The following is a 24,053-nucleotide window of genomic DNA, read 5'->3' as shown; positions in this document are numbered from 1 at the left end:
GTTCCTAAACGTTCCCATATTTGATTGGGATTTATATATGTTAAGTGCCATCTCCTCCATCTCTAGATTAGTAGAGTTCTGAACATATCCAGATTGGGGTTTTAAACTCACCTTACATATAACAAAACCACATTTAACACAGTCTTGTCCTTGGGACCAATTATCGTGAAGCAGCTGAGAGCAACAGTAAGAGGAACCAGTTTCTTCTCTGCCCTGAGTTAGTTTTATACAACTTCTTTAGGTTTCTCAGTAATACTGTTAAATTTCAGTAACATCATGGTAAATAAATACATATACTCAGAGGTAAATATAAAAGCAATTTACGTTTTCGCCTCTTAGTCGCCATCTGGTCATGTAGATGAACTCCATAGTATGATCCTTCCCCATAATTTCACCATTGCACAGCACATCCAACTTTAAAAAGAATAGTTACAGAGCCATTAACATAAATAATCTTGAATTCTTAAGTGCTTTACACATTTTTTTGGCCATATTTCAAAAATGATTCAAATAGTTATAGCAAAATAAAAGCAGTATCCATTATTTAAAAATAACACTGAATCTTTCTATTAAAAACACTGGTTCAGAGTTCCCTTCATGACTCAGCAGTTAATGAACCTGACTAGGATCCATGAGGATGTGGGTTCTATCCCTGGCCTCACTCAGTGGGTTAAGGATCCGGCATTGCCGTGAGCTGTGTAGGCTGCAGACGCGGCTTGGATCTGGCATTGCTGTGACTGTGGTGTAAGCCAGCAGCTGTAGCTCCAATTCGACCGATAACCTGGGAACTTGTACATGCCGCAGGTGCAGCCCTAAAAAGCAAAAAAAAAAAAAAAAAAAAAACAAAAAACCAAAAACAAAAAAAAACACTGGTTCAACTCAGAGGTATTAACAATTCAGATATAAGTAACATGAACCACACCTTGTCCCAACCTCTACCTCAAGTTCATCACAGAATTTCGAAGTGCAATGTGAAGTTTCTTAGTTTATGTCTCTGTGCAACCTTTGAGGTGTCCCTTTATTTGCTTATAAATTTTTCTGTGATGGCCTTTTATTGAATGAGGAGAAACTGGAAACTTCAAGGTTCCTCAGGTCACCTAAGGCTCATGAATTCATCTCTCATTTGAAGGAGTGGCTTTCCCACTTTACATTAGTTGAGAGGGTAAATGAACGCATGTAGATACATGACTTCTGGGGCCCTCAAGGCATTCAAGTTGACAGAGCAGATAGGAACAGGCGACAGGCCTATCCTACGGCTCTCCACCTCTCTGCTTTGCTTGGTTGGGAACTTGCATAATACTTACAGGGCCCTTTCCCACCTCATATGTGATCTCAAAAAAAGGGGTTGTGCTTAGCAAGGCCCATTTTTGTTCTAGAGTTGCAGTAACCAAAAATCCCCGACCCTCCTCAGTCCTTAAGAAGGCCACAGGAGCTGTGGTTATGACTTATGAATTCCGCAAAGCATCATTAAACAAACATTTATCAGAGATCCCTATAAATAAGACAGAATTTCAATTCTCTAGATATTAAAAGCAGGATTGAATTTTAAGTGTGGAAATGGAGAAGAAGAATGGCTTTTAAATAATTCTTGTCTGGCTTGACGGAGACTGGAGTATAGTTCCAATTGTACTAGACAAATTAGCGAAATTATATTGATTTTTTGATAATTTATGCCTCAATGTTATTCAGACACCATTTTATTTTTAAAAGAATGAAGTAGATAATTTTATTTAATCTTGCCTATAAAATAAATTTATAAGCAAAGAAGTAAAGGGACTTACTTAGGATGCAATTCCTAATCAGGTATACTGCTTCTATTATTGCCATTTAAAAACCCATCTCTACTGCCCCAATTACCAATGCTACAGCTCTTAAGTATTTCATTAAATCATCCCCTTACATGTTGGACAGCCAAATAAGGAGGGGAACAGCAACTATTACTAAAAAATCTTGGAAAAGTTCTTTGCATTGGGGTAGATCAGGAGCTGTCAGTGGATGCGGTCTCTTCCCCGTCCATCCTTTTCTATAGAGAAAAGTAGTAAATGCCAGTAGTAGGACTGTATGAGAGAAATAGTTCTCACAACTCTAACAACTTCCTGAAAAACGAGAAAATAACTCAATGGGTGACACTTAAAAGTAAGGAAATAAAACTGTAAGTGGTATTTTGCAAGAAGAGAATAAAGAACAAAACCAAATTATAAATACAATTTCATTTTCTATTTTCACTATCTATATATGGTTATCACCTTTTTACTTTTATCAAGTACATTCAGCTTTGATTAGCTTTCATAATTTTCTTTCTAAGCTAAAAGTTGCTATCTCTGGAAATTTTTTTATATTTGTAGGACCAAATACATAAGAATTAATTCTTAATCCATAGACTAATTAATCATCTGCAAGACATTTTAAAATAATTTCAGGATCAGAGATTTCCTCAAAATACAGACTTAGTACTTGAACTTGTCAACGCTTATGTTCAAAACCTATTTTATTTCTGCTATGATGCTGGCATGTGACTATTACCAAACATAAGCCTGAAAATCTATGTTGCCTTTGATGTCTTTGTTTATATAAGAAGCTAGCCTTAGTCTTTAGTTTTTTTAGCTGCTATAACTGGAACCCGAAGAGGAAATTAATACAAGTTGCCAGACAACCATTTGGGCAAGTGAGAAATGGCAGCCACGTTTCCTCATTAGGTTATAGCCATAACCCTAGGATCATAAACATTCTCTAAACACTACATACTTTACAAGCTGTGCTGTGATCAACATCAGGGCAAATGACTTCTCCTCTAAAGACACTAGTAAACTACATTTATGCAGATGCAATACATTGGTTTTACATAGGGCTAAACAATAGCACTTATGCATGTTACAGAACTAAAGGGAAATTAATTACAAAATCCCTTTTGACAAAAAGACAATGTTACCAATTAGACATTATGACAAAAAGAAGTCTATAATGAACTGGTTAAAAATGGATCTAAAAGGTCTCAGATTGAAAAAGATATACCATAAAGCATGTTGGCATTTTAAAAAAAGGATCTATTTAGTTGGGATATTTATTTCAAGAATACGATCTATTTAGTTGGGATATTTATTTCAAGAATACTTAAGTTATTTAAGTATCTCCTCTAATTATAAACCACTGAATTTATTTGTATCACATTTTAGGACATTAAATTAAAAAATACAGGTTACACACATAGAACATTACTTTCTAAAAATTAACTTTTTAACATGAGAATAACCAAAGTTTCCACAAAAATTACTTTAAATACATTCTTAGTTAAATTTTACTTTTTTGTTAGAATTTTACTTCAAATTAGAATTATTGAAATGATCAAGATTAGATTATTAACTTACCTCATAAGAACTTGGAAGTTTTAGTTTTAAGCTTAGAAATTTTTTAATAGTTCCCACAGTTACACGTGTAGAACACCGAATGAATTTCTTCATTAAACCCTAAAGGAAATAAAGATAACTAATGAAAGTATTCTACCTTGCTTTTAATAAAATAACAGGTGCCATTTCCACTATCATTTTGAGTATTTTCAAAATGCATTTTGAAAATGTTTCAAAATTTAAAGCTCTTTAGTACTTGTGAATAAAAATGTTCCTAATTCTTGGAGTTCCCGTCGTGGCGCAGTGGTTAACGAATCCGACTAGGAACCATGAGGTCGCGGGTTCGGTCCCTGCCCTTGCTCAGTGGGTTAACGATCCAGCGTTGCCATGAGCTGTGGTGTAGGTTGCAGACGCGGCTCGGATCCCGAGTTGCTGTGGCTCTGGCGTAGGCCGGTGGCTGCAGCTCCGATTCAACCCCTAGCCTGGGAACCTCCATATGCCGCGGAAGCGGCCCAAGAGATAGCAACAACAACAAACAACAATAACAAAAGACAAAAGACAAAAAGACAAAAAAAAAAAAAAAAAAAAAGTTCCTAATTCTTGAATACTTACATGATATTCTATCATGTGTACTAGGAAAACCCTTGCAAAAAGACAATCTGCATTCCTCTAGACATTTTGGTAAAGAACACTTTATGAGTTTAACTGAAAACAAGGTCATAAAATGCATATAAAATATTATATGTCACTTCCAAAAGAACTAAGCACATTAAAAAAAGTTTCATAACATTTAAATTTTTTCTTTAAAAAAAGCAGTGCGGAGTTCCCGTCATGGTTCAGTGGAAACAAATCTGACTAGCATCCATGAGGATGCAGGTTCGATCCCTGGCTTTGCTCAGTGGATTAAAGATCCAGTGTTGCTGTGAGCTGTGGTGCAGGTCGCAGACATGGCTCAGATCTGGCGTTGCTGGGGCTGTGGCGTAGGCTGGCGGCTACAGCTCCGATTAGACCCCTAGCCTGGGAACCTCTATATTTTGCAGGTGCAGCCCTAGAAAAGACGAAAAAAAGAAAATTAAAAATTTTAAAAAGCAGTGATTTCAAATGGGGCTCTGAGGAGACCTAGGGTTCAAAAGAGAGGCAGCTGGGCCACAAGATCCCAATCAACTAAAAGTCATGTAAAACGGACTCTTGATTGGGGAAAAACACACCCAGTCAGTGTCTGAGGGGCTGTGGCTTTGATTTTCCTTATTTCCAGAGCAGTGTCAATTCATTCATTAAGCTTGAACACCAGTAAAATATGAGAACCATTCTAGAATGGACAATCAAACTGAAAATGAGTCGAGATGAAGTTGTAGACATGATAAACATGAACCAATGTGTGACACAAAACTATATCCCCAAACCTTAAACATTATCAGTATTACAACAAAACCCAGCAATTGAGTCTTTTAAAGACATAAAGTATTACTTCTACTTATATGTTTAGGAAATTAGGTGCATAATTTGGAAATGTTCTTAAATTCATTAAGGCAAACAGCAGAAACCATCAAGTCAAAATGTATTCCTAGCAAAATATATTTCCCAAGCAAAGAGCAACAGAAGCTAACCTACAAGTGACATTTGATCACAAGTCAGATGGTAAAGTATCCACTGACAGAAAACAGAAGTTAAAAGTCACATCTAAAGCAAAATAGTCTACCCATTTCAAATGGGAAGACTGACTTTCTAGACAGCATGAAAACAAAGGGAGAGATACACATCTTTTCTGATTGATTTAATTGATTATTCCTTTACTTTTCCTTTGGGAGTGTGGAAAGAGTTAGGAGAGCCATCTCTTTTGGTTTCACATTCACAAAGTGTCTCAAAGGTATACTTTTGACATTAACCGTAAATGTGGTTAAAATGACACAAATCATAAAATCACACTGACAGGATTGTTTTTCATTTAACTTGCGTCCTATTACTGGATTGTACCACATGCTATGCACTGTAAATTAATATTTTTATAAATCATGTGATAAATTTATCTTTTGACTGGCACCATTATTTGACTGCATTTTTTGGTGTTAAGATAATTACTCTAAAATGTAAATTTCTAAAATACATCATTTTGTAACCCTCAAAAAAAAATTCTAGTTCTTACAATAATGAACTTTTTGTTTCTGTCTTTAAATTCAAATACCTTACAGTACTTTTCTCTCATCTTTAGAATGATAGATCAACATTGAACTGATCAACAAATTCAGCAAAGAAGCAGGATATAAGATTAACACTCAGAAATCAGTTGCATTTCTGTATACTAACAATGAAATATTAGAAAAGGAATATAAAAATACAACACCTTTTAAAGTTGCACCACAAAAATCAAATACCTGGAAATACACTTGACCAAGGAGGTAAAGGACTTATAAGCTGAGAACTATAAAATATTAATCAAGGAAATTAAGAAGATGTAATGAAATGGAAAGATATCCCATGCTCCTGGCTTGGAAAAATTAATACTATAAAAATGGCCATTCAACCAAAGCAATCTACAGATTCAATGCAATCCTTATCAAATTACCCATGATATTTTTCAAAGAACTAGAACAAACAATCCAAAAATTTATATGGAAACAAAAAGACCCAGAATTGCCAAAGCAATCCTGAGGAACAAAAACCAAACAGGAAGCATAACTCTCCCAGACTTCAGGCAATACTACAAAGCCACAGTCATCAAGACAGTGTGGTACTGGTACTAAAACAGACAGACCAATGGAACAGAATAGAGAACCCAGAATTAAACCCAGACACCTATGGTCAATTAATCTTTGACAAAGGAGGCAAGAACGTAAAATGGGAAAAAGACAGTCTTTTCAGCAAGTATTGCTGGGAGACCTAGACAGCTGCATGTAGATCAATGAACCTAGAACACACTCTCACACCATGCACAAAAATAAACCCAAAATGGCTTAAAGATTTAAATGTAAGACAAAACACCATCAAACTCCTGGAAGAGAACATAGGCAAAAACATTCTGTGGGATTGACCTTATGAATATTTTCTCAGGTCTGTCTCCCAAAGCAACATAAATAAAAGCAAAAATAAACCAATAGGACCTAATCAAAATGACAAGCTTTTGCACAGCAAAGGAAACCAAAAAGAAAAAGACAACTTACAGAATGGTAGAAAATAGTTTCAAATGATGCAACCGACAAGGGCTTAATCTCTAGAATATACAAACAACTTACACAACTCAACAGCAAAAAAGCCAACAACCCAATGGAAAAATGGGCAAAAGACCTGAATAGACATTCCTCCAAGGAAGAGATACAGATGGACAGCAAGCACATGAAAAAATGCTCAACATCTCTGATTATTAGAAAAATGCAAATCAAAACTACCACAAGATACCACCTCACATGAGTCAGAATGGCCATCATGAATAAGTCCACAAACAACAAATGCTGGAGGGGGTGTGGAGAAAAAGGAACCCTCCTGCACTGTTGGTGGGATTGTAAATTGGTGTAACCACTGTGGAAAATAGTATGGAGATTCCTCAGAAAACTAAAAATAGAACTACCATTTGATCCAGCATTCCCACTCCTGGGCATCTATCCAGAGAAAACCATGACTCAAAAAGACACATGTACTCCAATGTTCATTGCAGCACTATTTGCAATACAAAACATAGAAACAACCTAAATGCCCATGAACAGAGGAGTGGATCAAGAAGATGTGGTACATATACACAATGGAATATTACTCAGCCATTAAAAGGAACAAAATAACAACATTTTCAGCAACATGGATGGACCTAGAAATTATCATGCTAAGTGAAGTCAGTCATACAAAGAGACACCAAAATCAAATGCTTTCACTGCATGTGGAATCTGAAAAAAGGATACAATGAACTTCTTGGCAGAACAGATACTGACTCACAGACTTTGAAAAAAAACTTATGGTTTCCAAAGGAAACAGTGTGGGGGATGGGGGGATGCGCTGGAGGCGTGGGATGGATATCCTATAAAATTGGATCGTGATGATCACTGTACAACTATAAATGTAATAAATTCATTGAGTAATTAAAAAAAAAGAAAAAAATATCCTGTAATACACCATAATGGAAAAGAGTATAAAAAAGAATATATATGTATAATATATATTATAACCATGTCACTCTGCTGTACAGTAGAAATTGGCCCAACATTATAAAGCAACTGTACTTCAATAAAAATTTTTTAAAGTGTGAAAAAAAATTAAAAAATAAACTCATCAGAGATATATGTATTTATTTCTGACTCTCTGACACTTATGCCAGATTCACTGTCTTGATTATCAGAGCTCTGAGGCAAGTTTTGAAACTGGGATGTTGAGTCCTCCAAATTTTTTGTTTTTCAGAAGTTTTTGACTATTCCAGGTCCTTGGATTTCTATAAGACTTTTAGGAACTGTCATAAAAGGCTCTTAGAATTTGGGTTAGAATATTCAATGAATCTGAAGAGCAATTCGGGTAGCACTGCCCATTTTAACACTATTAAGTGAACATTCTAATGCATAAACATGGGGTTCCAGCGCATTTACTGACAACTTCTTAATTTCTTTCAATGTTTTTTTTTTTTTTGGTTTTATTAATTTTCTCTATTGTTTTTTGAGTCTCTATTTTATTGATTTCTTCTTTGATCTTTATAATTTCCTTCCTTCTGCTGACTTTCGGACTTTTTTGTTCTTCTTTTTCTAATTCGTTTAGGTGGAGGGTTAAGTTGTCAATTTGGGATCTTTCTTCTTTTTTGAGAAAGGCCTGGATTGCTATAAATTTCCCTCTGATCACTGCTTTCGCAGCATCCCATAGATTTTGAGAGGTTGTGTCTTCATTATCATTTGTTTCAAGGTAGTTTTTAATTTCCTTCTTGATTTCCTCATTGACCCATTGGTTTTTTAGTAGCATGTTGTTTAGTCTCCATGGAGTAGGTTTTTTCTCTTTGCTTTTCCCATGGTTGATTTCTAATTTCATGGCATTGTGGTCAGAGAAGATACTTGAGATAATTTCTACGCTCCTAAATTTATTGAGATTCGCTTTGTGTCCCAATATGTGGTCGATTCTTGAGAATGTTCCATGAGCATTTGAGAAGAATGTGTATTCTGCTTTTTTTGGATGTAGTGTCCTGAAGATATCAATGAAGTCTAACTTTTCTATTGTTTCCTTTAGGATCTCTGTTGCTTTATTGGTTTTCTGTCTAGAGGATCTGTCCATTGATGTGAGGGGGGTATTTAGGTCTCCTACTATGATTGTATTCTCATCAATATCTCCCTTTATGTCTGTTAATATTTGTTGTATGTATCTGGGTGCTCCTGTATTTGGGGCATATATGTTGACAATAGTAACATCCTCTCCTTGGATGGATCCCTTAATCATTAAATAGTGTCCTTCTTTGTCTTTCTTTATGCCTTTTGTTTTAAAGTCTATTTTGTCTGATATGAGCGTTGCGACTCCTGCTTTTCTGTCATGTCTATTGGCGTGAAATATTTTTCCCCACCCTTTCACTTTCAATCTATATGTATCTTTTGTCCTAAGGTGAGTTTCTTGTAGGCAGCATATTGAAGGTTTTTGCCTTTTTATCCACTCAGCCACTCTGTGTCTTTTGATTGGGGCATTCAGTCCATTGACATTTAAGGTGATAATTGATAGATGATTATTTATTGCCATTTGAACCTCGTGTTCCAGTTGATTCTATGGTTCTCCTTTTTTTTTTTTTTTTTTTTTGGTTGGATGGTCTCCTGTTATTATCTGCTTGAGTGGTTTTTTTTTTTTCATTTTTTGCAAATGCAATATTTGGTTTTGGCTTGTGATTGCCCTGTTTTTTAAGTATGCTAACCCCTTCCCATAAATGTGTGTTTTAGCCTGATGGTCCTGTAAGTTCAAACACTTCATTACTATATTAAAATTAAGAAGAGAGACATACATATAAACAAAAAGGGTTATTTACCTCCTGACATCCCTTGCCCACATTTTATGGTTTTGATGACTCTTTTTTATTTTTTTCTTTTTAATTTTATTTTGTTTGAAGCATGTTCATGATTAAATCTGTATGCTGGCTTATTTGAGTGACTGCTCTCTGATTGCAGTTTCCTCAGTCCTAGTTCTTCCTCTTGTTCTTCTTCTTTTTTTTTTTTTCTTTTCTTTTTTCTTCCCTTTCCTTCCTTTCTTTTTGGTTTAGAGAAGCCCTTTCAATATTTCCTTTAACCTGGGTTTTGTGTTGCTGTATTCTTTAAGTTTTTGTTTGTTGGGAAAAATTTTTATTTCCTCTTCTATTTTAATTGATATTCTTGCTGGATAGAGTATCCTAGGTTGCATATTTTTTCCTTTTAGCACTTTAAATATCTCTTGCCATTCCCTCCTGGCTGTAGTGTTTCTGTAGAGAAATCAGCTGATATTCTTATGGGGGTTCCCTTGTAGGTAACATTCTGCTTTTCTCTTGCTGCCTTTAGGATCCTCTCTTTATCACTAACTTTTGCCATTTTTATTATGATGTGTCTTGGTGTGGGTCTGTTTGGGTTCAGTTTCTTTGGGGCCCTCTGTGCTTCTTGTATCTTGAATCCAGTATCCTTTAGATTTGGGAAGTTTCCAGCGATAATTTCTTCAAATATATTTTCCATTCCCTTATCTTTTCTACTCCTTCTGGAATTCCTATTATGCGTAGATTGGCCCGCTTTATATTATCCCATAGGTCTCTTATATTGCTTTCCAGTTTTTTGATTCGGTTTTCTGTCTGTTGACCAGATTGAGTGATTTCCATTATTCTATCTTCCATATCACTGATTCGTTCTTCTGCATTATTCATTCTGGTTTTTTACTGCCCCTAGTTCAGTTTGCATCTCTGCAAATGAATGTTCTAGTTTTTCTTGGCTCCTCCTTATATTTTCTAGCTCCTTTCTGAGGGTATCTGCATTACTGTTCATATCTTCTTTTAATTCCTTCAGTATTTTCACTATTTCTCTTTTGAACTCCAGGTCTGTCAGACTGTCGAGATTTGTTTCATTGTTGACTGTTTTAGGTGAGTTCTCCTGTTGGTTTGACTGGGGGTGGTTTCTCAGCTTCTTCATCTTGCTTGTTGTTTTCTTTCTCCTGAGGGAGTTGTACTCTCCGTGATCGGGCAGTGTTTGCCTTGTCACTGCCGTGGAATATTTCCTGAGCGCTGGCGTTGTTGGTCAATCTTTTTTGAGGCAGTGTGGCTTTTCTGGAGTGTTGATGGGGCTAACAGTGTTTCTTTGAAGCAAAGGAGGACTTCCTGAGGGCAGACAGGACTGAGAGGTCCACACCACGATGGTAGCAGATTTCACTTGGTCATGCAGAGCTTGCTCTGGTGTTTTTAGGCTGTGGGGTTCTTGCAGGGGGTTGGCGGTGTTGGGCAGCTGCTCTTTAGGGGTGCATCACCCCCTGGGGGCTGGAGCAGCTATCTGGGGCACTGAGAACCTAAGAGGCTCTTCCCTAGGGCAGCCCAACTCAGAAGGGCAGCCTGAGAATGTAGGCGGATCTTTTCACAGTCTGGCTGAGCTTGTTGCAGCTTTTCTGGGCTGCAGGGGGTCCTGCCTGGAGCTGGCAGTCCTATGCAGCTCGTCCACTAGAGCATCCCCTGGGGGCTTGGGCGGGTAGCAGGGCCGTTGGAAACCGAAGTGGCTCCTCCCCAGGGCAACCCGACTCCGAAAAACCGTCCGAGAATTAGGCCGATCTATTCACAGCCTGGCTAAGCTTGTTCTAGCTTTTCTAGGCTGCAGGCCTTTTCTCGGGGGCTGGTGCTGTTTGGTGCTGCTCTGCGGAAGTGTAGCCCCTCCAAAGGGCAAGCAGGCCTGTGCTCTTTCAATGTTTTATAGTTTTCAATATACAAATCTTTTACTTTTTTTGGTTAAACATATCCCTATTTTATTCTTTTTGATGCTATTGTAAAATGGAATTACTTTCCTAACTTCATTTTTGGATTGTTCATTCCACATTTATTCTTAATTCTTATATCCTTCAACATTGCTAAACTTCTTTATGAACTAAAGTAGTTTTTCTGTGGATCCCTAAGGGTTTTATATATATATATATATATATATATATACACAAGACCATACCATCTGCAAATAGAGACAGTTTTACTTCTTTTCCAGTCTGGATAATGTTAATTTTCTTTTTCTTGTCTAAATGGTCTAGCCATAGCCTGCAGTACAATGCCGAATAAAAGTAGTGAGAGCAGACACTCTTATTTCTGATTTTAAGGAAAAAGCTTTCAGTATTTCAATATTAACTATGATGACAGCTGTGGGTTTTTGGTAGATGCTTGTTTTCAGCATGAGGCAGTTCCCTTCTAGTCTTACTTTGCTGAATGTTTTTACTAAGAAAGAACACTGGATTTTTTTTTGGGGGGGGGGAGGTGCTGTACTTGTGGCATATAGAAGTTCGCAGGCTAGGAGTGGAAGGGTGGACTCGGAGCTGCAGCTGCCAGCCTACACCACAGCCACAGCCACAGCCATAGCAGATCCAAGCTGCATCTGTGATCTATGCCTCAGCTCATAGCAACAATGGATCCTTAAGCCACTGAGTGAGGCCAGGGATCTAACCTGCAGCCTCATGGATACTAGTTCTTAACCCACTGACCCATGATGGGAACTCCAGAATACTGAATTTTACCAAATATTTTCTCTTCACCTATCAAGATGATCACCCCTTATTCTATTAATACAGCATATGATCCAATGAACCAACCTTGGTCATGATGTACAATCCTTTCATATGTTGTTAGATTCAGTATTTCGTTGAGGATTTTTTGCATTTACATTCATGAAGAAAATTAGTCATAATTTTCCTTTTTTCCAAACTTTTTTTTTTGCAATTTTTATTGTGGCGAAAAAACAACACGTAACACAAAACTTACCATCTTAACTGTTTTCAAGTGTAGAGTTCAGCAGTATTGTGTATACTGACACTGCTTTAAAATAGATCGTCAGAATTTTTTTTCATTATGACAAATTGAAACTCTACACCTACAACTCCTTTTCCTCCCTCCCCCAAGCCCTGGTAATCACCCTTCTACTCCCTGTTTCTACGTATTAGATTAGATACTACAGACATACTGTCTGTCTTTTCGTGATTCTCTTACTTCACTTAGCATAATGCCCTCAAGTTCATCCATGTTGTAGGCTACGACTGGATTTCCTTCCTTTAAAAGGCTAAATAATATTCCACTGTATACACCAATTTTGTTATTTGCTAACAGACATTTGGAATGTTCTACCTCTTGGCTACTATAAATAGTGCAGCTATGAACGTGGGTGTCCAGACTTTACTTTCAATTCTTTTAGATATATACCCAGAAATGAGAATGATGGATCATAAGGTGACACTGTTTTTGTTTGGTCGCACCATGGCATGCAGAAATTCCCAGGCCAGAGATTGAACCTGTGCCACAGCCAGGACAATGCCAGGTCCTTAACCTTAAGCCACCAGGGAACTCCAAGGCAATGCTGCTTCTAATTTTTGAAGAACCCCACACCCCACTGTTTTCCATAGAGGGTGTATCATTTACAATGACACCAGCAGTGCATAAAGGTTCCCATGCCTCTTATGTCCTCACTAACACTTGCTATTTTCTGTTTTGTTTTTGATAGTAGCCATCCTAAAGGATGTGAGGTGAAACATTACTGTGGTTTTGATTTTCATTTCTCTGAGGATTAGAGATGTTGACTGAGCACTTTTCCATTGCCCATTGGCCATTTGCATATCATCCTTGGAGAAATGTCTATTTAACCCCTTTGCCCAATTCTTATTTGGATTATTTTTGTTGTTGAGCTTTAGAGTTCTTTATATAATTCGGATATTAACCCCTAAAGTTATGATTTGAAAATATTCTCTCCCATTTTGTATGTTGCCTTTTCACAATACTGATTGTGTCTTTTGATGCACAGACATTCTTTCATTGGTATCAGGGTTAATACCGGCCTCACTGAATGAGCTGGAAAGTATTACTTCCTCTTCTCTCTCTTGGAAGAGTTTATGACAGACTGATGTTAATTCCCATTTAAACATTTGGGCTTTTCTTTATGGAAACTTTTTTTTTTTTGGCCACATTTGCGGCATGCAGAAATTCCTAGGCCAGGGATGGAACCCGTGCCACAGTCGTGACCATGATGGATCCTTAATGTGCTAGGCCACAGGGAACTCCAACATTTTTTTCTCTTTAAATTACTAATTTCATCTCTTCGCTTGTTATAGGTCTTAATATTTTTATATTTCTTCTTAAGTCAGTTTTTGCAGTTTGTGTCTTTGTAGGAATTTTCTGTTTCATCTACATTATCTAATTTGTTGGCCTACTACTGTTCATAGCATTCCATTAAAATCCTTTCTATTTCTGTAAGGTTGCTGGTAATTTCCCTTATTTCATTCCTGACTTTAATAAGCTGAGTCTCCTCTTTCTCTTAGTCTGTCTAGCAAAAGTCTTGCCGATTTTCTTTCTTGAACATCTCAAAGAACAAATTTTTGGTGTCGATAATTTTGTTGCTTTTCTATTCTTTCATTTTTTTCCCAATCAATTCTTTATTGCTTTCTTCTGCTTCCTTTTAGTTTGATCTTCCTTCTTCTATTTTCTTTAGATAGAAGAGTAGGTCATTAATTTGAAGTCTTTTTCCTGTTTTAATGTAGGTGTTCATAGGCATAAATTTCCCTCTAAACACTGCTTTTGCCACATTCCATAAGTTTGGGCATGCTGTGCTTTCATTTTCATTTTCATTCATCTCAAAGTGTTTTCTAATTTCCCTTGTGATTTCTTCTTTGACACATTGCTTATTTAGGAACGTATAGCTTAATTCCCACACATTTGTGAATTTTGCCAAATTTCCTCCTGTTACTGATTTCTAATCTTATTCCACTGTAGCTGGAGAATACACTCTGTATATCAATCCTTTTAAATTTATTGAAGCTTCTTTTGCAGTCTAACATAAGGTCTATCCTGAAGAATGTTCCACATGCACTTGAGAAGAATGTACATCCTGCTGTTGTTGGATAGAGCATTCTGCTAGGTCTAGCTAGTTCTGGTGCTATTGTTGGATAGAGCAGTCTGCTAGGCCTAGCTAATTCTGGTGCTATTCAAATCTTCGATTTCATTATTGACCTTTTTATCTCGTTGTTCTATCCATTATTGAAAGTACAGTACTGAAGTCCATTATTGAAAGTGGTATTACTGTTAAACTGTCTTTTTCTCCCTTTAATTCTGTCATTTTTTGATTCACAGATTTTGGGACTGTGTTCTTAGGTGTATTTATATTTAAAACTGCTATATTTCTTTGATGGATTAACACTTTCATCATTATAAAGTGTGCTTCTTTGCTTCTAATAATTTTTGTCTGAAAGTCTGTTTTGTCTGACATTACTATAGCCACATTTCTGCTCTTTCAGTTACTGTTCACATGGTATCTTTTCCAATATCCTACTTTCAGCTTTTTCGTGTCTCTCAATCTAAAGTATGTCTCTTGCAGACAACATATGGTTATATCATATATTCTTAGTCCAGTCTGCTAACCTCTGCCTTTAACTGAAAGTTTAGTCCAATTCCATTTAAGGTAAACTAGTAGTGCAGGATTTATATCTGCCTTTTAAAAAATTGTTTTCTATTATGTCTTAGACCTTTTTGTTCCTCTATTTCTCAATTACTGCTTTATTTTGTATTAAAATTATATACTAGAAACTATCTCTTTAATTGCCTTGTCATTTCTTTTACTGCATATTTTTAAGTTACTCTTTAAAATGTGATTTCCCTGAGGATTACAATTAACATCTAAATTTATAATGTCTACTTTGGAATAATACTATCTTAATTTCGATAGCATATAAAAATTTGCTTTTATGTAGCTCTGTTCCCCACCCTCCCCCATGCTGTTGTTACAAACTATATCTTTATACTTGTGTGCCCATTAAGACAAATTTAAGGTTACTGCTCTATGCAGTCATCTTTTAAACCAGATAGGAGAAAAAAAGTTTACAAACAAAACATACCTTAATTTTGTGTTTTATATTTACCTGTTTAGTTACCTTTACTAGTGCCCTTTATTTATTAATGTAGATGTGAATTATTGTCTAGAGTCCTTTCATTTAAGCCTGAAGGATGCCCTTCATTATTTGCAGAGAAGGTCTGGTAGTGACAGTTTCTTAAAATTAATACTCTCAGATAAAAATTAATTTCCCTTTCCTTTTTGAAGGATATAGATTTTTAATGGACATAGAATTCTTGGTTGACAGGTTGGATTTTCTTCTTCTTCTTTTTTTTTTTTTAAAGCTTTGCATATATTATCCTACTGCCTTCTGGCCCCTTAGCTTCTGATGAGAAATCAGCTGCTAATCTTACTGACCATCTCCCTTTTAAGTGATGAGTCACTTCTTTATCGTTGCCGTTAAGATCCTCTGTCTTTGACTGTAATGAGTCTTATTATGAATTTCTTTGAGTTTATCACACCAGATCCTCAACCTACTGAGTGAGGCCAAGGATTGAACCCACATCCTCACAGAGACTATGTCAGGTTCTTAACCCACTGAGGCACAATGGGAACTCCTATTCTTGTACTTTCATTCAGATATTTAGATATGATTTCTTTTAGTTCTTTGCATATATTTTAAATGAATGATTTTTTTTAAAAATCTGTATTTCGTCAAGTCCAATGTCCAGGCATCTTCACAGACATTTTCTGTTGACTGCTTATTTCCCTGTATATGGGGCATACTGTTTTGTTTCCTCAGAATTGTTTGTTGAAAACTGGACACTTTAAATAATGTGGCAACCCTAGAAATCAAATTTCTGTGTGCCCATCAGGACTGTTGTTAGGGGTTTTTCTCATTTCTCATTTCTTTCCTAAACTCATTTTGTAAAGCTTGCATTCTTTATAGCATTCTTTATAGTATGTGGCCACTAAGTTTCTGCCTAGTGGTCTGCTAACGACTGAACAGAGATTTCCCTACACACTTGAAACCAATAAGCCTCCTGGTCTTTGCTGAGGGACTCTGTATGAGTTTGGAGCCACGCCTTCAACACTCAACTCAACCAGGTTGCTGATAGCTCCATCTTAGTCTTCACTTCCCAATTGTGCAGCTCCTTAAGGGTCAGACAAAGGTGAGAGTTTAGGGCCTCCTAGTATACTATGTATGTGCTTGGCTTTCTAGATTCCCAGGAATATTTTTAAGCTTTTCAAAGCCCCTATATATTTTGATATCTATAGGCATCTCATTCTCCAGTTTTTCCTTTTAAGCTTTTTGGTTGATTGTGAAAGTTTTTTACAGTTTTTTTCCATTGCTTTTATGGAGAAGCAAATTTTTGGAGGTCCTTACTCTACTATTTTCATTGCCTTTTTGCTCTTGACTTTGACTTTTGAATTGCATTAGGTTTACTATATAAACTATACATGCAGCCACTGTACACCACATCTGAGAATCTCATCCTACTACAGAGGAATGAAATGGTTGAGAAAGTTATAAAGGAACACAGGCATAATTTCTCTGTCTTTAGTGCTATACAACCCAGTTTCAAAGACAAGATACATACCAAATAATAGCAATAATAATAAAAGACAGTATGAGTGCCTAGTACCTTTGGGAACATAATAAATGTTGATTTAATAAATAACAAACTAAGCCCTAACTGAGTGATAAATGCAACTCTTAGAGAATTTCAGAGAAGGGGTTTACTAGGATGGAAAAAATACCACAAAGAATAGAGGTCTCCTGGATCTTGACAGAAGTCTAGGACAGTGGTAAGAAGAGGGAAGAAAATGCCAAAAAAGAAGAACCATTTGAAGTTTTAAAGGGTTTTAAATATTCTTTTTTTAAAAAAATTGAAGTATAGTTCATTTACAATGTTGTATATTAGTTTCAGGTATAGAGCAAAGTGACTTAGAGATATATATACATATTTTTTTCAGATTCTTTTCCCTTATAGGTTATACAAAATATTGAATACAGTTCCCTGTGCTGTACCATAGAACCTTGTTGGTTATCTATTTTAGTAGTGTGTATATATTAATTCCAATCTTCTAATCTACCCCACCCCCCTACTCCCCTTAGGTAACCTTAAGTTTGTTTTCTGTGTCTGCGGGTCTATTTCTGTTTTACGTATGAATTCATTTGTATACTTTCTTTAAGAGTCCACATAAGAGATATCATATAATATTTGCCTTTTGTCTGGCTTACTTCACTTAGTATGATAATCTCTAGGTCCACCCATGTTGCTGCCAATGGCATTATTTCATTCTTTTTTATGACCGAGTAATATCCCACTGTATAAATATACCACATCTTCTTTATCCACTCAACTGTGGATAGGTATTAGGTTGCTTACGTGTCTTGACTATTGTAAACAGTGCTGCCATGAACACTGGGGTACCTGTACCTTTTCGAATTAAGGTTTTCTCTGGATATATGCCCATGAGTGGGACTGCTAAATCATATGTTAGTTCTATTTTTAGTTTTCTGAGGAACTTCCATACTGTTTTCCATAATGGCTGCACCAATTTACATTCCCACTTACAGTGTGGGAGGGTTCTGATTTTTCACACCCTCTCCAGCATTCATTGTTTGTAGACTTTCTGATGATGGCCATTCTGACTGGTGTGAGAGATTACCTCTCTGTAGTTTTGATTTGCATTTCTCTCATAATTACAGCTGTACGTCTTCTTTAGAGAAATGCCTATTGAGATCTTCTGCCCATTTTTTGACTGGGCTGTTTGATTTTTTCATACTGCGCTTTGATCTATTTGTATATTTTGAAAAAAGGTTTAAAATATTCTTAATACAAGCCTTTATATATTCTGGATAATTTTTTGTCAGATATGGGTGCCAATATATATGGTACTCATAATATGGTACTCACAAATAAATGACAATAATAAAGTATTATGAGAGGAGGATTCACTGAGGGAATAATGGGAGATAAACTCATCAAGATTGGGGTTAGGGAAAGGCTTGAACGCTAACACAAGGAGTTAGGAGTTGATTCTACAGGCCAGAAGATGGTAAACTATGGCTAAGGCCTTCAAGCTAAATCTTGCTGGCCATCTATTTTCCTACGTAAAGTTTTACTGGAACACAACTGGGCCAGTTTGTTCCCTATAGTCTATGGCTGCTTTCACAGAGTAAGTTCAGTTGTTGCAACAAAGCCCATGTGGCCCAGGAGCTAAAATATTTACTATTTGACCCTGATATTGGCCATGACTCTGGCTCTCATCTTCTGCCTTGCACACACTCAGGCTGCAGCCTTAGCCCTAGATAATAAAAGAATTAAGGATACAAGAAACACTTGAGACTACTTTTTAACATCTAGATATAAAGTGAGAAGCAGCAGAGTGAGGGAACTTTTGCAGGACTTATGACTAGTTGAAGGAAAAGGGTAAAGGGTCAAAAACAACTGAGATTTTGAACTCCTATGATTGGTGGAAAGGTGGTAGTGATAAATGAAAATTCATGTTTGGAGTAAAGCTTGGTAAAAGTACAGTATTTATACAGTGAATTTGTCTTTAAACATGTTACATTTGAGGTATTAGTGAAACTCCCAGTTGGGATACTAGCAGTTGTTAGAGATACAATACTTCCATGTGGGAGAGACGGCTGACTTGGAAAAGGGGATTTAAAAGTTCTTTGCATAGTTGAAGCCACAAAAAATAGAAGTGACCTCCTAGGATGAATACAGAGAAAAGATAACCAAGTAAAGGACAAGGTGTTAGGCTATCTTCACAAAGATCAAGCAAAACACAGGTAGAAGTGGAGACAGTATAGGAATGGCCAGAGAGAAAGGTGGGAATCAGGGTAGCACAGGATGAGTCATGTAAACTATAAAAGTTGTTTTAAGACTGAAGGCACAAGGATGAAGAAAAGTCTATAAAGATGAACAGATAAAAGGTCAACTGGAATGGCGAAGTGTCAAAGATGCCAAATAGAGTATCAAAGTAGGGGACAGTTAATTTTTCAGGTGAATTGCAACAATTCAGTGCTTTATAACTTTCAAACTAGAAATCCTACAGAGAAGTAGATTTCACATTCATTTATGAAAAGATATTCCACCTTTCTGCTGACTTAATTTTCACTACAAAACAACTCATGTATTAGCTAAAAGATGATCATAATCTCTATTAAGAAGAACCTCCCAAAAAGAGGATTACAGAAATGACTGGGGATAAGAAAGAAATGCAAGGTTATTGAAAACTCTGATGAAAAGACTTACAAAAAGGAAAGGGTTTTGCACCAGAGCACAAAATAAACCAAGAAAAGCCTGGAAGGATAAATAGGTGAAGTGGCCACTTCTCTGAAGATTGCTATAGTCTATTGCAATGCCTTGTCCAACCAACCTCTCTTAATTAAATCAATTATCTTATTGTATTGTAACAGTCTGTCTGTATGTGTGAGACCTAAACAAAGATCACTGAGTGAAAAAAACCTTATTTACATCTTCAATAACTAATATCCACATAGTGGATAAATATTCAGTGAATCACTATACTAATACATATTTCTTTTTGCAAAATGCTGGGAAACTTCGAGTTAAAAAAATAATTATCTGTTTTCAACTTCCTAACAGGAACATGTCATTAAATGTATCAGGAAAAAATTCAACCCACTGGCCTACAGATCACACAGAGGAAGTAAAGGAAAAGTTCGCAGGTACTTTACGACATTCAATTTTACTTCAAAACTAATTACAAGATATATTAGCCATGACATAGCTTTTGAGTTACAGATAAGGAAATAAAAGAGAAAATTAGAAGAGGATAAAGCAAAGGACATGACATGAAATGAGTCTATGTTGGTGACCATGCTTAAAAAAAGGAAAAACAGTGTATATGAACTCCCAACAAAAGTATAAAAGGAGGTGGTAGAAACACAAATACAGGAGTGATTCTCTGCATTGGCCACTAGGTGGTGGCATTGACCCAGGACGTTTCAGTAGTAAGGGTTAGCAATCAGAAGCCTGAAGGAAGCAACTACTTGGCTATTGGCAGGTAAGGGACTGTGTAGAGAATGACATTCTATTTGTTTATGTTGATAAAAAAACTTTGAAAACAAACATTCTGAAACATAAGGAAAAATCATCAACAAATTATCAAATGTTTACTATACATTGCTTATGAAAAAAACAACCGTATTTGTCCACTCACCTTTACTACATTGTCCCCCGATTGTCCATTATTTCTTAAACAATCTAGACATATAGCAATCTGTGGGTCACTTCTGTGATAGTCTTTATCATCTTGATTTTCATCACCTTCTTCATCTACTTTAGGTTTGTCAACTTTTGAAGTATCATCTGTATAATTTAAATAAACCTAAGTTAGATATAACTTGAAGTTGACTTTATAGTTAGGCAACAACATACTAATCATGAAAACAAAAATCAACTTTTTAAAACATTTCCTAACTTTCTGATGAAGAATAACTGTAAATTTTAGTACATTTAAAATGTTTCAACCAATTCAACAGTGGAAATTTTTTTAAAAAACCATGAGTGACTTATTACCACATCTTATGACTTCTAGGCTCACTGCAATATCCAAATGAAAGATTCAGGGATTTTCCATCATGACTTAGTGGTAACAAACTGGACTCATATCCATGAGGATGGGGGTTTGATCCCAGCCTCGCTCAGTGGGTTAGGAACCAGTGTTGTCATGATCTATGGTGTAGGTGCAGACACAGCTCGGATGTGGTATTGCTGTAGCTGTGGTGTAGGCTGGCAGCTGCAGCTCCAATTCGACCTGTAGCCTGAGAACTTCCATATGCTGCCTGTGAGGCCCTTAAAAAAAAAAAGAAAAGAAAAAAGAAAAAAAGAAAGATTTAGGACTAGCTTTATTTTGGTCACAAAAATGACTGCCATTAGTGATTAGACCACTTAAAAACTGACAGGATAGAAAAAAATACTTCCAAATTCTATATACATATTCAAACTTAAAACCAAGTACTTTTTAAAACTAAAACGTTAAGTTCTCAGAATATTAAATTATTAGATATAAAATTGGCTAATGAAATAATGAGTAGAATGAATTAACTTTTTTACCACATGCATAGCCATATAACATATTAAAATGCTATCAAAGAAATCTGAATAGCATATTTTATATCATAAACAAAAGTATTTAACCTCTGAGAGTCCAGCAGCCTAAATGTAATGCAACTATAGTTTCTGGCTCATTTATTGAATAGCTTACTTTGTTAAACATGCATTGTGCTAAGCCTGAGGGAACAATATTGAAACTGGAGTGTTACCGTCCTCATCCTGATCGTGTCAGGGTATAGAAGGAGATATGGGCAAGGAAAGGAAAGAGACAGATGGCGAAGTCGATAGGGGCTTTGATGGAAGAAGTAAAACAGAACAGGTGGCATGCGCATCAGAAGTAATGAACACAAACTCTGGGCTGAAGCAGAGATTCAGGGAAGATTTCCAGATAAAATGTCTCTAAGCTGAAAACTTGAAAGAACTAGCCATCCAAGCATCAGAGTACAGAAAAGCCCAGCGAGGGGGGTAAGAGGCCAGTTACCTCCCCTTTGATGGCTGTAGCTAAAGCATTACAGGGTGTATCATACAGAGCAAGGGGGTTCTTTATTTTGCCTTTTTATATGGAACCCACATAGACAGGAGCTACCTCTTATGAATCAAACTCAAGCTCCAAGAAAAAGTCCAAATTCTCCACCCAAACTAAAGACCAAAAATGATAAAATACTTTAGAAAGGGAGAAATATGAGAAAAGGAAGATAAACACACAGTAGGTTGTAATCCTTTACTAGTTACTCTGTATGACACAAAAAGTCAGGACTAACCTGACCACACAGTTTCTGATACCAATCCCTGGACTCCTGGTTTCTGGAAAAGGTATCAGAAACTGGAACATTCAGTCAATTTTACCTCTATTTTTACTATAGCACTACTGTCTAAACTGCAATTTATACTTGGGTAAAACAACCCTTTACTTAAGTCATTTTTTTTTCCAGGCTTGTTTTTTTTTTTTTTTTTTTTGCCTATTTTGATGTCATAGATCAAAAATAATCCTCTGCTATCTTATTCCAGTCATTCAAAATTATTCTCAACCTCCCCTGCTATAGGAGGCCAGCCCTGCACAGATAAGTAGAACTAGTAAAACTCTGATCCCCACATTACACATGAAAAGACAAAGCCATTTTAATGATACATAATGATAATCCTAGGATCTTATGGGAAATCCAGGGCTAAAGACTGAGCTCACAAGTGAGCCTATAAAAATACACATCCATCCTTCAAAGATTTCAATGGTCATCAGGCCATCTTGAAACAAATCTCATATTAAATAACAATGGGAAGGGATACTAAAAGCCTTTTCTCTGCCCAGTATTGTCTGCCATTTTGTTTAAATTATTACTATTACTATTGTTATGATTATTATTTTGGAGCTGTACCCACAGCATATAGAAGTTCCCGGGCTAGGGGTCGAATCAGAGCTGCAGCTGCTGGCCTACGCTGCAGCCACAGCAACTTGGGAACCAAGCCACGTCTGTGACCTAAATTATTATTAAAAATTACTGACTGCTAAGGCTCCTGGGATGCGAAAGGGAAATTTGGACACTTAGCATAGGTGACAGGGAAAATTCCCACGAGGGCCTAGAAATATTTTTCAAATCTCAGAATGTATAAATTGTATCATCCAAGATCCACCTATGAAAAGTTCACTCTAGATTATCAGAGCATAGCAACATCCTGGCTGTCAAGCTATATCCCAGTTCCCTCTCCTATTTAACATACAAAATATAATACACAAAACAGCAAACTCCTCACTGTTGCAGGATGGGACTAGTTCTTACTTCAGTTTCCCTTAGCTCTCCAGCAAATACTGCTATGAAAAGTGACCAGTTTTCTGTTTTATCTCCTTTTTCTCTCCCCAAAGTCCAATTTCCTCTATTTCCAATTACCTTCAACTGGACTGACTTCAGACTTAGACGCATTTATATAAAATCTTGTGATTTACATAAAAGGTTCATAATCAGAGGCTCAGAATGTAAATAAAGAGACATGTGAACATCAAATAGGAGAAATTTGAGCTTTAAGACAGTGGTTAGTTCACCACAGCTACCAAGCAGTGACCAGCTTGAGAGAGTTCTATTAGATACAGAAGTTTAAAAAAAAAAAAAAGTCACCTTCTCCATTTTCTTGAGGCTTATTCTTCTTCCAAAATTCAGATTCACGCTCAAGTTCTTCTAATTTAAAAGAAAAAGGTATAAATGGAAACAATTGTGAAATCTTTAGTAGAAATGGTGATTATACAAAACACAAAAATCTGCAAGAACCCAAAGAGCAACTTACGTTCTCGTAGTCCAGGGACCAACTTAAATATAATTTCCTCTAACGTGTTATCCAACCTTTCAGAGAGGAAAAAAGACAATATGCTAACAATGAAGACACAAAATCCAATATGTAAACAGTTTAAGATCTGTATCCCACACACTTTATAAAATTCAGAACATACACAGTCAGCAAGTACCACACTCAACTCCACTGCAGGTGGACACAGCAGCCTCCAGTCTGTCCAGGGGTGGACCAGATTACAGGCTTGTCCCCAGCTCTCTCTACAGGACTTTGAAATTGCTGCCTTGATTAAGGAGTGGAGTCCTTAGGTGGAGAGAATATAACACAAGTGACACTGCTCGTTCTGAGCCTGAGCCTCATGGGGCTCAACACATGCTTTGTTTGCCGTGCTG

The 24,053-nt window shown here is 36.4% G+C and overlaps 1 protein-coding gene and 1 long non-coding RNA gene across 9 annotated transcripts in view; one reads left to right on the top strand and one right to left on the bottom strand.

Moving 5' to 3' along the window:
- Positions 1–24,053, bottom strand: part of PCGF5 (polycomb group ring finger 5) — a 133,079-nt gene that overhangs the window by 18,625 nt on the left and 90,401 nt on the right. For all 8 annotated transcript variants that reach the window (XM_003133143.5, XM_021073246.2, XM_021073245.2 and 5 more), the window contains exons 4-8: positions 23,659–23,714; positions 23,493–23,552; positions 20,489–20,637; positions 3,366–3,464; positions 325–414 (exon numbers count right to left, since the gene is read on the bottom strand). In XM_003133143.5, coding sequence (XP_003133191.1) covers positions 325–414; positions 3,366–3,464; positions 20,489–20,637; positions 23,493–23,552; positions 23,659–23,714 — 454 coding nt within the window. The remainder of the gene's footprint in view (positions 1–324; positions 415–3,365; positions 3,465–20,488; positions 20,638–23,492; positions 23,553–23,658; positions 23,715–24,053) is intronic.
- Positions 1–24,053, top strand: part of LOC146396979 (uncharacterized) — a 166,881-nt gene that overhangs the window by 140,660 nt on the left and 2,168 nt on the right. Inside the window, exon 2 of the long non-coding RNA XR_014826612.1 lies at positions 19,912–19,994. This is a non-coding gene — a long non-coding RNA (uncharacterized LOC146396979). The remainder of the gene's footprint in view (positions 1–19,911; positions 19,995–24,053) is intronic.

Source organism: Sus scrofa, chromosome 14, assembly GCF_054392235.1.
Source record: "Sus scrofa isolate SSC_HxYL_T2T_F1_AM1 chromosome 14, Sscrofa_HxYL_maternal_Yorkshire_Landrace_v2.0, whole genome shotgun sequence".
Taxonomy (NCBI): domain Eukaryota; kingdom Metazoa; phylum Chordata; class Mammalia; order Artiodactyla; family Suidae; genus Sus; species Sus scrofa.
The sequence above is the reverse complement of the archived record's forward strand: the minus strand, read 5'-3'. Positions and strand labels throughout refer to the sequence as shown.